We start from the raw sequence: 16,729 nt of genomic DNA on the forward strand, positions 1-16,729 counted from the left end.
CCGAACATTCAAAATGTCAAGTGTTTTAATATTGAACCCTAGCAATCAAAAAAAATAAACATTGAACATTCGGAACAGCAAATTTTTTCCTAGGGAAAAAATTCGCTGTTCCAAAACACATACACACAACACAAGCATCCCAAACAAACAGCAATCCACACATACACCTAAATTCTTACACCTAACCCTACACTAAACTATACATACACCACTAACTATCCACTTACCTTAATCCAAACCCTAACCCTAAGGTCCGTCACTATCACACAGTCACCTCACCCGCACCCTAACTCACTTAACCCGCCCTAACCCACACATCCACACAATCACACACTTACCTGACCCACACCCTAACCCTAACTCACCTAACCTGCCCTAACCCACACGTCCACACAATCGCACACTTACCTGAACCCGACCCGTAAGTTTCCACCAGAGTGTTGAAAATACAGAAGCAACAGAAATGGACAACCAAATTCTTTCCCTAGGAAAGTACTCGGTTTCCTGTTTCTTCGATATTTTTGATATAGAGAAAGGGAGTGGCATCACCTATTTTAACATCTAGTGATATTTGTGTAAGTCCAGTATTAGAGATTTCCACTATTGGTTCCACTAACTATAACATTGCTTTTCCTATACCTATAGTAAACGAAATGTGGTTTATTAAAGAAATTATAGAAAACAATTGAAAAATTATATTAGGTAATAAAGAGTTGGTTGACACTATTGGTACCAAACTAAGATTCACTTATAAGAGAGAATTCAATATCAAGTCCATGTTAGAATCTGGAAACAAAAAGACAGTAAGAGTATGAGATCAGGAAGCACCAAGAAAGGCACATACACTTGTAGAAATTGCAAGCAATGTAGGTTCATCAGTAATAGTTCTTTTATTACTTTAAGTCACCTAAATTACACTTTGTGGGTCAAAGGTTATTACAATTGCAACACTGAGTTTGTAGTTTACATGGCTAATTGTGTGTTGTGTGATCATTATTATACAGGAAAAACAATAAGAGCATTAAAACATAGGATATACGAACACAACTTGGCTATTAAAAATAAAGATAAAACTAATTCTTTGGCAAAACATGCCTCTATTTGTCCTGAATTCAAAAGGTTTGATTTTTTTGTTGTGGAGAAAATGGAGAAGGCGATGTTTGCAGGTGATCTAAACAACATTTTGGAATGTGAAGAAACACTTTGGCAGTTATTCTTAGGGGCGGACCATGCACCGGGACTAAATGAGTCCATAAATTTAAAATTTTTTTTATCAGATAGATAATTTAATACTTTACTTAGTTTACTTGTATATATTTATATACTGCGGTGGTGGTGCTGCGGTAGCGTTGTCGCCTCACAGTGAGACGTTGTTCGTTCGATTCTCAGTTAGAGCATCTTCTGTGTGGTGACATGCATGAATGGGCATTCCTTCATTGAAGGTTGTGCGTTAGGCCCGGCAAGCCAGCATGTAGAACTCTACTGCCAATCATTAGTGGACTGGAGTTCTGCTGTGGCGACCTCTAACCGGGAAAAGCCGAAAGACACAAACAAACTTGTATATATTTATATACGAAAGTTTTGTAATGTGTTTTAAAACAAGTTTTTAACCTAAGTATGTTTTATGATTTAATTGTTAAAATGAGTTGTTTGTTTGTCAATGAAGTCATTTCCTGTTAGATTGAGTAATTAGATATAAAAAGGAAGTTAGGGTAGGATAAACTTTTTTCTGAAGAAGTTTACAGAATAAATAGTGAATGAAAGCGCTAAGATATTTGTTTCGAGTGCTCATTGGAATTGCACCTAGAACTGTGTTTCAAGTTTTGTTTCCTAGTTGGTTTCAGTGTCGTTTCAATTTTAGTTTTATTACTATTAATTTGGACAGTCCGGCTATTTCTCGTATAGTATTCAAGAATTGGGAATTAATCAGTAATGACAAATTCTTGTTGGGGAAGTTAGGACACAAACCTAACATAGTCTTCAGAAGAGAATGTAACCTCAAGGATCTGTTAAATAGTAAACAGTTCAATGGTGCGATTAATAGAGCTGGTATGTCAGTATGTGGCAAATGTAGATTTTGTAGCCTGATTGAAACTGTAAGGACATTTATTATGAATGATAAGAAATTTCAACTTAAATTTAAGATGACTTGTAACTCCAGGTTTGTGGTGTATTTGGCTAGGCGTAGATTCTGCACACCATTCTACATGGGCAAAACCGAACATAGACTGCATGACAGAATCTATGAGCATGTGTATGCCATAGAAAAGAATAAAATTGACAATGCATTGGCAAGGCATTCCCAGGTAACTGGTGGCCATACATTTATTTTTAAAGCCATTGACAACATACAAACGGACATAAGAGGTGGCCCCACACCTTTACTCTTAGAAGAATTAGAATTATTCTGGCAGCTCACATTAAATGTGTTTAACAATCCAGGATTAAATGAATCTTGTAATATTTTATGCCTGTTAAAACTGAAGAGATTAAACAGGTAAATTAGTGTATGATTATTTGTTTTTATATTTATTAACAAAGTTGTTTAGAATATATATAACAGTTTGAGTATTCTTTTAAATGTACATACACTGTTGCTTTAATTGGGAATTGCCATTGAATGCACAACTAGTTGGTTGGTGTATTTCTGTCACATGGTAGTTTTAAATAATGTATTTAAATGTGGATGGTTACATTTACTTTGATCTGAGGAAGTTATAACATTGGTTATAACGAAAAGAGCTTAATTATATTCGTTTGAATTTTACTGGATTATCCTGTTTTTTTGTGCTTGGTTTGGTGCCTTCTGTGCCACTGTTTTGCAGTTTTTACATTCTAAGATATGACAGAGGTGGAGGTTACTAAAGAGAAGGCCCACATGCAACATAGTGGATTGTACAGACAGCGGTTATGTATAAAAATTGTTTTGTCATTTCAATGAGAAGTTGAGAGTATTCTATTTAAGGAGAATATTTGGAGAGTATCGTATGGTGAACACAAAGTCTTAACCTTGTGACAAGCATGTGCAGGACCAGGATTGGTTAAGATGTTGTTTAAGCAATAGTTTAAAACTATTGAGTTTGTCAGATAGTTTTATTTGTGTGGGGATACTATTTCAGAGTCTAGCAATGTACTGGGAGTAGAGCAACTCTCCTGCAACATTATTTGACTTACTTGTAAGTAATAAGATTTTTTACTAGAGCAGAGGACCCTTGCTGTTCAGTAGAGCATTAATACATTTTATAGTTCAGGGCATTTTTTTCTGGATGATGAATGAGTTTGTATTCTGTAAGTTAGTTGTGAAGATGTTAGGTAGTTGTGCAGTTCAAGCAAGTTTAATTGCTTTAATCTATGACAATGGTGGGTCCTATGAGGGGGATTGGTGGCAAATTTAGCTATTTTACTGTATTAAGAGGCAAATATTGTTTACATTTGTTAGGATAGGAGCAGTGTATAAGAGAGGTGGCAATAAGAAGGTGGTGGCTAGAGTTCTTCTTGTAGTATCTGTTAGGAGTCCATTGATCCTATAAAGGAAGCTTAGTTTCTGGTGTGTAGATTTAATAGTGTGCAGTATATGCTGGTCATATTTGAGACTGTCATCTATTGTAACACCTACAAATCTACTGTGGGTTATAGTTTCAATGACAGTATTATTTGCTGACTTTATGGTAAAAGATTGCTTTTGATTTTGGAAACGTTTTGAAGTAAAAAGCATTAACTTTGTTTTCTTGGGGTTGAGTAGGAGGTTTGATTCTTTGAGCCAGGTTTCTACAGACGAGAAAGATTTTTGAGTAATGTTATGGAACATATTTATTGTTGAGGCCACACATATTAATGTTGAGTCATCTGTGTACTGAACTAAACTAGCATGGTGAGTAGAGGTGTGGAGGTCATTAATAAATGTATTAAATAGTAGAGGACTCAGGAAAAAGCCCTGAGGGGCAACTGTAGTAACTGGTTAAAAGCATGAGTAGGTTTGCTGCCATTTAATGGCTTGTTGCCTTCCAGATATGTAACTAAGGAACCACAACAAGGAGTATTGTGAAAGTCCTACTGAGGAGAGTTGAATGAGCAATTGCAGGTGTGAGGCAGTATCAGGTGTCTTTAACAAGTCTAAGAACATGGTGGACCCAAGCAGACCATTTTTTTCTATGTTAGTTTATTATATTGGTAAAATGTTGTAGAGCAGTAGTGCTATGCTGGGGCTAAAGACACGTGTTTCTGACAGCAGGTTATTTGAGGTTAGGTGTTACATCAGCTGCATGTGCATGCATTTCTATAATATTTTGGAGAGGGGGAGAAAATTGCTATTGGTCTGTAGTTATTAAACTGTAGATGTGTTACCTTTGTGCAGTGGTAAGATGCAAGTTTTTTCCACAGTGATTTGATGCATCTTTCTGCTATTCACCTTTTAATTAGTATGGACACATGCTAACACAAAACCTGTTAGCAACTTTCGAAGCTTTTAAGACCAATATTTAAAATATGCCCCTATTTTGGTCTTTGTTCCATTAGTTTTTGCTTTGTCCAGATTTCTTGTGCCAAGAAGTTGAGAGGTAGTCAATGACTCTGCTCAGACTTCCCTCAAATCCTACCTAGCACCTCTCACAACAGCATAAATATGGGTGCTTAACACCAAGAAAATCATATAATCCTCCACATTTGATAACAACAACATGTAGTCTTAATGTTCTAATATTATTGCCATTGAATAAAGTCAGACGATAATCTAACATAATCACAAGAGTTGTACATCTATATCTCACCGATCTGTGTTTGCAAGACATTTGATAACAAAAAGGGCAACATTACAACTCCATATGCTTCCTGAATTTACTGGAATCCTACTTGCCCTCCAGTCAGTAGAAATAACAGCCTCAGCATGAACTGATATACCAAAATCCTACACTTTTTGGTTACTTGTATTAGTTTGAGTAAAATACTGTTTGTTGTAACCTTTGTCCTCCCAGTGTTATACATTGCTTATGTTTTGTAATTGTCATTTATATTATATATTCTATTATATTATATTATATTATATTATATTATATTATATTATATTGAGTGGGGTCACCCCCCATGGGGGAGCCACATAACATTTTTCTGTCACATACAAATATGTGGAGTGTCAGGGACTCTCTCATTCTGTAGATTTACAACCTTTTAGGAGAACAACTCAAGCTGTCATCCTGCCACAAACATTTGTTGCACTGCTTCTCCTGCTGCTATTAAAATCTAAGCTCCATTAGCAATGATGAGGCAGGATGGGAAGCAATAACTGCAGCCTAGTCAAGATAAGCTTGGAAACTGCTGTGAAGCTGTCCTAATGGTTATCTAACAGCCCACTTAGTTTCTATAGTCCCCATGCAGAGTACAAACTTTCCTTCAAATGTAATAGATCTGTGTTAGGATCTTGGGAGTCACGTTCTATGATTCAGAGATACTCTGCTTATGATCTAAATAAACATTTTTGTTAAGCTACCTCTGTGATGTCCTGTCAACATCTGATGGAACACAAGCCAGGAATAAAACTAGATGCTTTCTCAAAGAACTGATCTGATTTTTTAAACAGACTCCTAATTGCAGATCAGAATTGTTCACGCCTCTCAACTATCTGGATTTTCATGGAATATCCAGATTTTTGTCTCATATTTTGTGTCTCTTCCTTATAAAATTTGTGTTTTTCTGGCAAATCATCGAGGATTGACACGACTAAATAAGGGCATACTGTACATTTGAGTTTCATACCTCATATCTTTCACACAATTCTTGTTAACACAAAAAACTGTGATTCTAGCAACATTTCAAAGTTTATAATAGCAATATTTAAAATCACTCTCTGTTTAGGCTTTGTCCAGATTTCTTGTGCTAAGAGGCTGAGAGCTATGGAACAATTGATTAGATATTTTGCAGTTAGAAAACCTAGCTGCCTTGGTTTTAGCTTGGATTAATTATATATATATATATATATATATATATATATATATATATATATATATATATATATATATATATATATACACAAAAATACTTCTAAATTTCGAACTTGAAAAACTTCAAATTTCTTATGGTTAAGACCATAACATCGAAGTTTTGAAACTTTGAACCATTTAAATGGAGATCGATGTACACCGCAGAATGGTATATTTACTGTTTTTCTTGCTGTAATGCAATCTTGGAGTTTGTATATTTAATTAGCAGGGTGTGTGGAGGTACAGGGGTTCCCCCACCCTGCAAAAGATTTTTTTTTGTTTTTATTTTTTTATTTACATTTTAAAGTTTCAAAACTTCAGTCTTATGGTCTCAACCATATGAAATTTGTAGTTTTGAAAATTTGAAATTTAGAAGTAGACCTGTACAGATGTACACACACACACATGCACACGTACACACACACACACACACACACACACACACACACACACACACACACACACACACACACACACACACACATGGAATTAATATTCTTCAGGAGCATTAAACTATTTTTAGGGGCATTACCCCCAGAAGACTGGAGACATTCACCATTCCATCAATTTGTATTTTCCACAATGGATTATCATTACTTTTTGATAAACCCACTTGTAGGTATCTCTACAGGTGGTCAAACTGAAATTCTCTAAGTGTCAGTTGGCCCAAAGCACAAAATGCCAAAACAACTCCATTTGTTACGTCTTGTATAAACTCACTGCCAGAGCACACCTAGAAATCACATCAGCAGTGATTCCCTTCTTTTAGGAGCCTTCTACCTTACTGGGTTGTTATGACTATGAAGTTAGAATATATAAGTTTTTGGGTGGGTGGGAAGCTTGCCCTTTACATTGGGAGTGCAGGTGGAGATGGGGGGGGGGTCTTTTGCCACTGCAAAGAGCACTTACAGTTAACTTTCAGGCCATTCTGCATTTTGGACATTAATTTCAGTGTTTCGGATGTTTGGGGTTTTGCCATTCAATGTTCCATAGACTTGGAACATGACTTGGGATGTGACACATGTGAATGGTGAGCAAAGATTATTATGTGTATGTAGCTCAAGATGGCTACTGCGCATCCATTCATATCAGTCGCTCAGCCACCCTGTATTCTAACTTGGCCCACAATGATCCATAATTGCATTAATAAGTGGTAGGGTAGAGTAAGTGACAAACAGTAATAATTAAATATATATGTTTACTGATCTCCTTGAAATAGCCACGGTGGTGCAGCGGTTAGTGTTGTCGCCTCACAGCAAAAGGTTTTCCTATTTGATTCTCGGCTGGAGTGCCTTCTGTGTAGAGTCTGCATGTCCTCCCCATGGTTGAGTGATGTTAAAGACATGCAGGTAGGTGCGAATGTGAATGGGAGTGCCTTCATTGAAGGTTGGGCATCAGGCTGGCAACACGGCACCATAAAATCCACTGCTAATCATGAGCGGACCAGAGTTCCGCAGTGGCGACCCCTAACCTGGAAAAGCTGAAGGACCTTTTTTTACTGATCTCCTTGAAATACTTTGTTATGCAAGAAATGTATCTTACTTCAACCAATGAGAATGTGTACTTACAGTTTGATGATACTAGCTCCAAAGTAATGAAATACATTTTGGCAGATCATTTTCAAATGTAGTTCATCTGTGGAAAGAAATGGTTTAATTAGTACTTCAGAATTAAAAAGTAGAATATTTATTTATTTACATTTGTTTGATTTTGTATATCTGGTTGTCAGTGCTTGAAATACCTTAGTGCACTAGACTTGTGAGGAACAGGCTAAACTGTAGGACCAGCTGTGCAACCTTTCTTCATGTTTACAATATAATTGGTCACTTCCCACTCTACTATGGCAATGCTAACAACCAAATCAAACTGCACTGTGTCGCAATACAGACTCAAGGCAAACACAAGCGGACTGCACATACCGGGAACTTACCTATAAACCTGCATTGGTAGTACCTAAACTGATCTGAACTACTTGACCTAAATGCATGTCCCCAATTACCTGCAATGAGTCAAGGTTGTGTTTTTTGTTTGATAAGAAACAAAGGATGTCTTAGTTAAAATTGCCTTCATTATACCCCACTTCTCTTTAGTCCCAGTGTTTATTAAACTGGGCACTATAAGTGTGTCAGACATCAAACTGTAGTGATGCGCATGAATGCATGCATGTGTATGTATGGGGGGGGGGGGGTCCATGTCAAATTACTGAAGAGTAATGCACTGAAAGTCGTAATACTGAATGTACAATGTTAAAATTTCTAAATGCTGAAATGCTAAAAAGTTGAAATTAAAATACCTATTCATTTTTTTTCTTAATTTCTCCAAGTCTTTTGGGTTTCTAATACCATGACAGGAATGGACCTCATCTATATGAGAAGAGTGTTGGACCTGCAGCAGTAACAGAGGAGTAGTATTGTTTGTTGACTTACTGTGTCCAGGTGCAGTGCATGTACTGTATTTAGTACATGTTTGATATGATATCAGTAGGTATTCTGAGTTGAACATTGTAACGTTTCACACTTGGCCTTATGGTTAAGGTCTCGGCCTGTCATGCACAATGTACAAGGTTCAATCCGGACCTCTGGCCAATGCCGCTGTTGAGGTTGCATGTTCTCCCTGTTTCTGTGGAGTTCCTCCCACCCTCTAAAAAATGAAGAGTGTTTCCGCCTCAAACTCACCCAGGAATTGAGTTGTGGGCAGCAGCCATTCTACCCACTCGAAATGGTGTCTACTGTGGAAAGAGTTGTCTATACCAATTGCCTTAGGCACAAGTTGTGGTACACAGTATCCTGCAGATAGGAGAACATGTATCACAGACTATGAGCTGTGTTAGGACTAGCCACTCAGCTGTGTAAAAATGGACTCTAGGTGATCTGGTCATGTTGACTAATCTTGCCAAAGATGGGCATGGGTATTTGCCACTAATAAGTTGTTTGAGAACCCTGCCTATTCCCACCAGGTCTATATGAAAGTTCTGGAGAGGTGATTGATTAAAGACTACTTTGAGAAGTAGAAAGTAAGGTGAGAGATGAGCAGTTTAGATTCAGATCAGGATGCAACAGTAAGACAGAGGTGAGGAAAGAGTTCAACAGGGTATTAGACTTGAATAAAGCATATGACAAGCATTCAAGAAAGATGATTTGGGCAATTCTGAGGCAGTTTAATGTCAGAGAAAAACTGGGAGAACTAGTACAGGCTATGTACAAGGAGCCAGTAACACAGTACAAATGACATTTGGTCTCACAGAGAAGTTCTGAGTGGGTGTGCATCAGGGTTCATCTCTGAGTACACTGCTGTCCATACTGGTGATGGACTACATTAGCAAACAGGTGTGAGGGGACAGATCAATAAAACTGATTTACACAGATGATGTGGCATTACATGCATGCTCTGAACAAGAACTTCAGCAGATGATAGAGGAATGGAATGCAAAACTGAAGGCACATTGGATGAAACTGAGGATAGATAAGACAGTTATAATGGCAGCAAATGTCGGAATTAGAAAAAAACCTGAGAACTGATAGTGAAGCAGATTAGCAACTCAAATTTCTTGTAGGGGCTGTTGAGGAGAAGGGAAGTCTGAATGAGGAGGTCAAAGTTAGAATGAAAGATGCTGCCGCAAACTGGCTCAATGTTCTGACCAGTACTGCTATATGGTACAGAAACCTGGGCAGTAATGGCAGAGCAGCTGAGGAAATGGAGATGAAGTGTGTGAAATGGGTCATAGGATGCATATTGTGGGGCAGATGAAGAAATGTGGACATCAGAGCAAAAACCCAAGTAGCGCCAACTGCACAGAAGATCAAACAGAACAGGTTATGGTTGTTTGGGAACATGTGCAAGAAAGCAGCAGGCAATCTGGTGAAGACAGTTTGGGATAGAGAGAAAGAAGGCAAGAGGAACCGAGGGCATAAAGCAAAGAGATGCATGGATTGTGTGAGAGAAGACCTGTGACAGTCAGGCATGAGTGTTGAAGAAGGTAGGAGAGTTGCATTGAATAAAAACAGATGGCAAAAATTGATGTGATACCCCAATCCCGTGTAGAAAATGGGGAAACAGGATTATGATGATGACTGTAAAGTTTCAACAGTTTGATATTTTGTGTTCACTATACTACTATTCAACAAGATGTCATGTTCCCATGTGTGTGTGTGTGTGTGTGTGTGTGTGTGTGTGTGTGTGTGTGTGTGTGTGTGTGTGTGTGTATTCGTGTGTGTTTGTTTATGTACTGGGGGTTCAACATAAGTACTATTTAAGTTTACTAGTATAACAGAAGTGAAACAGAAACATAATTTGATCAAACATAGCTAAACTCTGATAATTTTGATAAAAAAAAATGAATGAATAAGAAATACAATAATTAAAGTTGTCTAACATTTTGATTTATGTTAACTAAAACCATTGGGATTTTCTCTTTCTCTGCAAACTCTGCAATACTCTCTGTTATGGAGTCTTCTCGGTCTTTGCACTACTACTGCTAAATTTTTTAATGTGAGCAAGGTACCTAAGTTACCCTAAACATAAAATTTTATTGCAAAAACATCTTCTGATTCCAAATACTCTGCTACAGATTCTATAGAGTAGTGGTGGATCCTGTAGAAATGTGCACCTTACATACTTCATCCAATGCCTTTCATGGTCATGCTATGCACTGTGTTACTGGTAGTATGCATGCTTAATTATAACAGAAGGAAAATGACCCTTTTTGTGGAGATATGTTGCCTGGATAAATGTATTAATGTTAGGCATTTTCTTTATGTCAGATGTATGGAACTGAGTATCCTCTGAAGCTGTGACCATCCAGAAGTATGTAATATATGCTGGAGTGGCATTCTTACCAAGGAAATAGCAGTACAGGTTGTTAACAAGAACACACACACAATCCCTATCCATTGTACATTTTTTACAAGTCTGTTAATGCATGTTCCTCTTTTACTGGTTCACCATTTTATGAACTAAATTATATATTGACCAGTCACCAGTCACATAATGCAAATTCCATTTGTGGTACATTGTACACTGTTTATAAGTATGGTAGGTTAATTTTTCTTTATCTTTTATATATCACATTTGCACACTTTCTGTACATGTGGTCTCAGTTTGGTAAAGTAAAACTGGTTGATTCTTGCTTTTAGTTCTGTTTGTGTATTCTGAGCAACATATTATATGTATGACATATTACTATTTCTTTTGGCCTCCACAGAGTATTTTTCAATGTTATAATTGGACATTATATGTTTTTTTATCTGACAAGTGACAGAAATAAATGAATGAAAACATATTGCTAGACTGTGATGGTGGTTTATCAGGACAGAAATAAAGCTGGCCTTGTAGTTCCAATGGACAACAAAACATTTCAATAAAAGGGTACATATCTGAAACTGTTGTCACTGAAATGAGATTGACTGAACTAAGAATTAGCAACATGTACAACTTTTCAAAAATAGTAGCCAGCACACCAGTGTGAGATAAACCAACATACTCTTTAATGGAGTAGAAGCAAAACAAACCGGTTTCGGCTGTTAAACCAAAGCCTTCTTCAGTGTCAAGTAAAATAATCACCAATACCACAAATAAATATTAGCCACAATTAGTAACCAGGCATCCCATAGGTTGATCATAATAATCCATTAAGTCCAGATGGGAATAATCCCCCCAGTCTAACAATCCACTTCTTTTCTTTATTATCCAATATAGTGTGCCAACCAATAGGGTTATTCCTTTTACCTGAAATGGTGTCCATAATAGTGAATCTGTAAGCAGCAGATGAACGTGTTACACAATGTTTGCATAGGGCATTTGTAATCCTTTTGTGTTTAATGTCACTTAAATGCTGGCTGACCCGAAATTTAAATGTCTTAGAGGTTTGGCCCACATAAAAGGCCCCGCAGGAACATGTGGCAAGATATATCACCCAATCTGAGGAACAGTTAGCAAAAAAGTTGATGTCATAAACTCTACTTGTGTTCCGAGTACTAAAACTCTTGATTTTATTAATTCTAATGCAGTGAACACAGTGACCACATGGAAAACATCCAATGACGGCCTCACCTGTCAGTGTAAACTGTGTTGAACCCCTAACCCTATTCAACCTCTGTTTATAATGATTTAAATGTGCCCCCACTGTCTTTCCTCTTCTGAAACCAAAATCACATCTATTCTGAATGACCCATCCCAATTTGTGGTCAGACATTAATATGTTCCAGTTCTGTTGAATAATCTGACAAAACATGTCAGTGTTTTGACCATATGTGGTAATAAACCTGGGTTGAGATAAATTAGTTTTAGGTTTGTCCTGATATGTCATAAGATCAGACTTATCTTTGCATGATACCTGATGACAAGCCATGGTGCTAACCCCTAGTTTATAACCCCTACGTTTGAATCTTCAGACTATATCCTGCTTGGAGTTCTCATATCGTTGGGCATCGAAACAAATCCTTTTGAGTCTGATAAATTGTGACTTGGAAATGTTACGGGTGGCATGTGGCAGATGAAAACTGCTGGCATGTAATATGGAGTTGTATTGAGAGAACTTGCAAAAACTTGGGTGTTCAATGTCCCATCAACATTCTTAGTCACTAAAACATCTAAGAAAGTTATCTGATGTTGATCATGGTGGCAAGTAAACTGTAAACCCCATTTATTATTGTTGATGTATTGAATAAATTCCTCAAGATATTCTGCATCTCCCTCCATATAAGCCAGCAGTCATCTAAATAGTGATGCCAAATATCAAGTTCAGGTATGTAAATATTACGTAGGGCATCATAAATCAATTGCTCCTCTACATGCGTCATGAATAAATCTGCGTATATAGGGGCAAATGATGCCCCCATGACCGTTCCACGTGTTTGCCAAAAACATTCCTCTTGATAGTAAAAAATGTTCATAGTAAGAACTTTTTCTGTAAGCCCAATCAAAAAAGTATTGAACCCAGGAAGATATAGCTCAGAGATCTGTAACCAATATTCCACAGCCAAAAGACCGGCCCAATGTGGAATATTGGTATAAAGGACAGTTACATCCAAAGTACATAGAATCCATTCTGGTTCAGTTTGGGCATCAGAAAGAATCTGTAAAAATTCTGTGGTATCTTTTATTCCTGATCGAACATGTTTCAACAAAGGTTTCAAATATTTTGTAAGGAAAACAGATATGGATTCTGTAAGGGATCCTCTCCCTGAAATGATTGGTCTGCCAGGTGGATCAATTAATGATTTGTGAATCTTTGGTAACAAATAAATATATTGTCTGCTGGGGTCATGTACAATCAGTTGTTCAGAGGTGGTATTGGGAATAATGCCTTCCTCAACCGCCAATTTGATAAAAGCATCAATTTGTTCTTTGAAAAAAAGTGTGGGGTCAAATGGCATATGCATATAATATCGATGATCCCCTAGTTATCTCTGGGCTTCTAAATTATATTTATCAGAATCCATTACCACTACTGCACCACCCTTATCAGCAGACATTACCACAATGTTGGTATTATTCTTCAGATCCTGTAGGGCTTGACGTTCATCATTAGAAAGATTATTAAGTTTTGGGATCCCCTTACCATATTGATCATGTAGATCTTTGAGAACCTGGTTGATGAACATTTGTACTGTGGGGTTCATTGGTAGCATAAAAGCCAATTTCCCAAATCTAAATGCATTATTCTGCATCTTATTCAAGTCATCCTGAAAAAATAACTTTAGGTTTAATAGCCATGCAAAGGAATAGACATCATTAACAAAATCTTCCTCTTGTACAAAAAATGAAGGAACAAGATTCAACCCTTTATTGAGCGATCCAGTCTGACTGTTGGTCAAAATCTGTGAGGATATATTCAATACATTTTGATCAATCACTTCTTGCTCATCATGTATAACAACGTTTCCATATTCGGAATATCTGTACCGCTTTTTATGTTTCCTCCCTGCCCTTCATGTTTTAACCCTAAAGGGACATAATTGTTGGTCTGTTTGGGTGTGGGTGAGACCTGTGTGTGTGCTGTTTCAGTATCCATGAAGGAAGAAGAATCCGCCCCAGATGTATCTCCAAAGGAAGAGATGGATTTTCTTAAAATAGATCTTGGCCATTTTCTTTTCCCAGATTTGGGCGTAGAATTTGCAAGTTTAACATTTTTATATGGACCAAAGGGCTTGCCCCTCTCGTAATCACCTTGATCCCTTTTGAATTTATTAACTTTCCTTTCCTTCAACTGACATTCCAGAGCTAATAAATCTTGACCAAGTTGTTGAAGGCATGTATGATAAATAGTCTGCCCCTCAAATTGTTTGGTCTGTTCACTACGTGAAGTAATCTCATTCAACCCCTGGTCAATACATCTGTCATAATAGGAAGCCAGGGCTTCCACAAATCCCATAGAGGCTTGTTGTTGTACCCTGGACCAATGTTCTTCTAATTCCTGATCTATCATATGTACCAAGGGCTGTGTCCTTACTCGTAAACCCCTAGGGCTAATATTTTTAGCCATATAGGCTTTAAAAAGCCTTAAATGCCAAACATTAGATTGTAAGGACTTCATACTTTTATAAAGTTTAGAAAATATGTCCGTACATTCAGGTGTATGTGTGGTTTGATCTGAAGTATTAGAAATACTATTATTAGTATTTAACCCAAAAATCCCTAAATCATTGCGATCTGAGGATAAACCATGTAACAGCTGATTTAAATCCATTTTAATATAAATATCAAAAGGGAAAAAATTATTTCTAAATATAAAATATATATATATATATATATATATATATATATGTGTGTGTGTGTGTGTGTGTGTGTGTGTGTGTGTGTGTGTGTGTGTGTGTGTAGGACCAAAACACTGAAATTGTTGTTAGGTATCCAAAGATACTTAAATATGTTGGGTATATGTTGAACAGTATCTGAATCAATAGTACTAAAAATATAATATGAGGAGTGTATATAGAAAATATATATAAAAGGGCTACCAGGCCATGCTATACAAAATCCCTTCGTGCTCAAAAATTATTACACCCCAAATGAGGAAACAGATCTAAGAGCACAATATAAACATCCCAATAATGAGAAAATACTTCCATCACACCAAAATCAGTAATTCTGTAGCTCCTGATCATATAATAAAATAAATATAGACCTTAGTCTGTCAGGAATCCAATAACAGCCCTTACTGATGTGTGTAACCTTACAAAAAACAATATATGTATATCAAAAGATGCTGCTTCCAGTAACAATAAAGGCTGTCCTCCTTGGAAGTTCTTACAAGTGTATGTAGTAATCAATCCACCAGCCAAAACGGGCACCTACAAGAATACATGCATCATGCTATCCCAAGCAAAACTAAGACTCATTACTCCAAGAAAAGGAAACCAGTCTGGTGGACCCCTGCCATAAACAAGCTATACAATAGAAGTAGGAAACTAGTACAGAAAAGAGTAAAATCCCAAGAAGGGAAGGCATCTCTGATCAGTATCAGCAAGAAACCATGATCCCTCATAAAATCATCCAAGGCTAGCTTTGAAAGAAAAATTGCCAAGGACTCCAAAGATAACCACAAGGCATTCTTTATCCATGTCAAGAATCTAAGTGGTAATTCTCAGATCTGCTCGGAGTTAGTGCAGAGTGGCACAAAATACACTGAACCGACCGATATCTCCAACATCCTGGCAGACAGGTTCAGTGCAAACTTCACCCCCCCCCAAAAGGGCCCATAACCATACCAGAAGAATGTTGTGCCCCTGAAATCACAAACACTCAGGTTAAAACAGCCCTCTCCAAAGCCAAAATCACAATATCAATGGGACCGGATGGTGTCCCAGGCTGCATCCTACGCAAGCTCAAAGATGAACTAACCTCTCACCTAAACACACTGTTCAAACTCAGCCTCTCCACAGGCTACATACCCATAGCGTGGTGCACAGCAATGATTATTCTGCTCCACAAAGGTGGAGTCACAGCAGACTCCAGGAACTATTGCCCTATAAGCCTGACTAGCTTGCTCTGCAATGCTATGGAGTGCATCATCATGGATCTCATTAACAGAGACATTGGGAACCTCCAAACACTGGACCCAACCCAGTTCGGCTTTGTTAAGTACAGGTCATGCCTCCTAATGCTGGTGAACTTCTTTGAGACAGTTACCAAGGCTATAGAAGAGGGAAAGGTGGTCCACACAGCCTACCTAGACCTTGCAAAGGCCTTCGACACCATTCCCCATTCAAGTATTATAGACAAGCTCACCAGCCTGAACATAAGCCCCTACATCACGAAATGGGTTGCCAAATGGCTCATGGACAGAACCCACATGGTAAAAGTTGTGGGAGCTAGGTCTGACTCTAAACCGGTTACAAGTGGCTTTCCCCAAGGCTCAGTCCTAGGAACCCTCCTGTTCAGCATATACTTCTCAGAGATACAGGCAAGCACAGGAGGACTATGGCTGACCAAGTTCGCAGATGACTGCAAACTAGGAGCTATAATTGGCTCTCCGGCTGACACAGACATCCTCCAAAAGGGTCTCACTGAGACAGATACATGGTGTCAAAACCATGGCCTCAAGCTAAATGCCAAAATGTGCATGGTCATCCCCTTTGGAAAAAACAAAGTACCCACAAACTACACATAGGTGGTAGTCCCCTAAATATGGAAGACGTAATAAGGTATCTGGGGACCCAAGTAGATGGTAACCTCTCCTTTGATAATCACATTGCCAAAGTGGTTAGAAAGTCCTTCTATTTGGCCCACCTAATCACAAAAATGGTTTGCATCCAAATCAA

General features: G+C 37.7%; 1 protein-coding gene across 1 annotated transcript in view; it reads right to left on the minus strand.

The window, feature by feature from the left end:
- AOAH (acyloxyacyl hydrolase) overlaps positions 1-16,729 on the minus strand; it is a 1,217,970-nt gene that overhangs the window by 1,058,491 nt on the left and 142,750 nt on the right. Inside the window, exon 3 of the mRNA XM_044065645.1 lies at positions 7,541-7,607. Coding sequence (XP_043921580.1) covers positions 7,541-7,607 — 67 coding nt within the window. The remainder of the gene's footprint in view (positions 1-7,540; positions 7,608-16,729) is intronic.

Source organism: Protopterus annectens, chromosome 3.part0, assembly GCF_019279795.1.
Source record: "Protopterus annectens isolate FY-2018-M chromosome 3.part0, PAN1.0, whole genome shotgun sequence".
Lineage (NCBI taxonomy): Eukaryota > Metazoa > Chordata > Ceratodontiformes > Protopteridae > Protopterus > Protopterus annectens.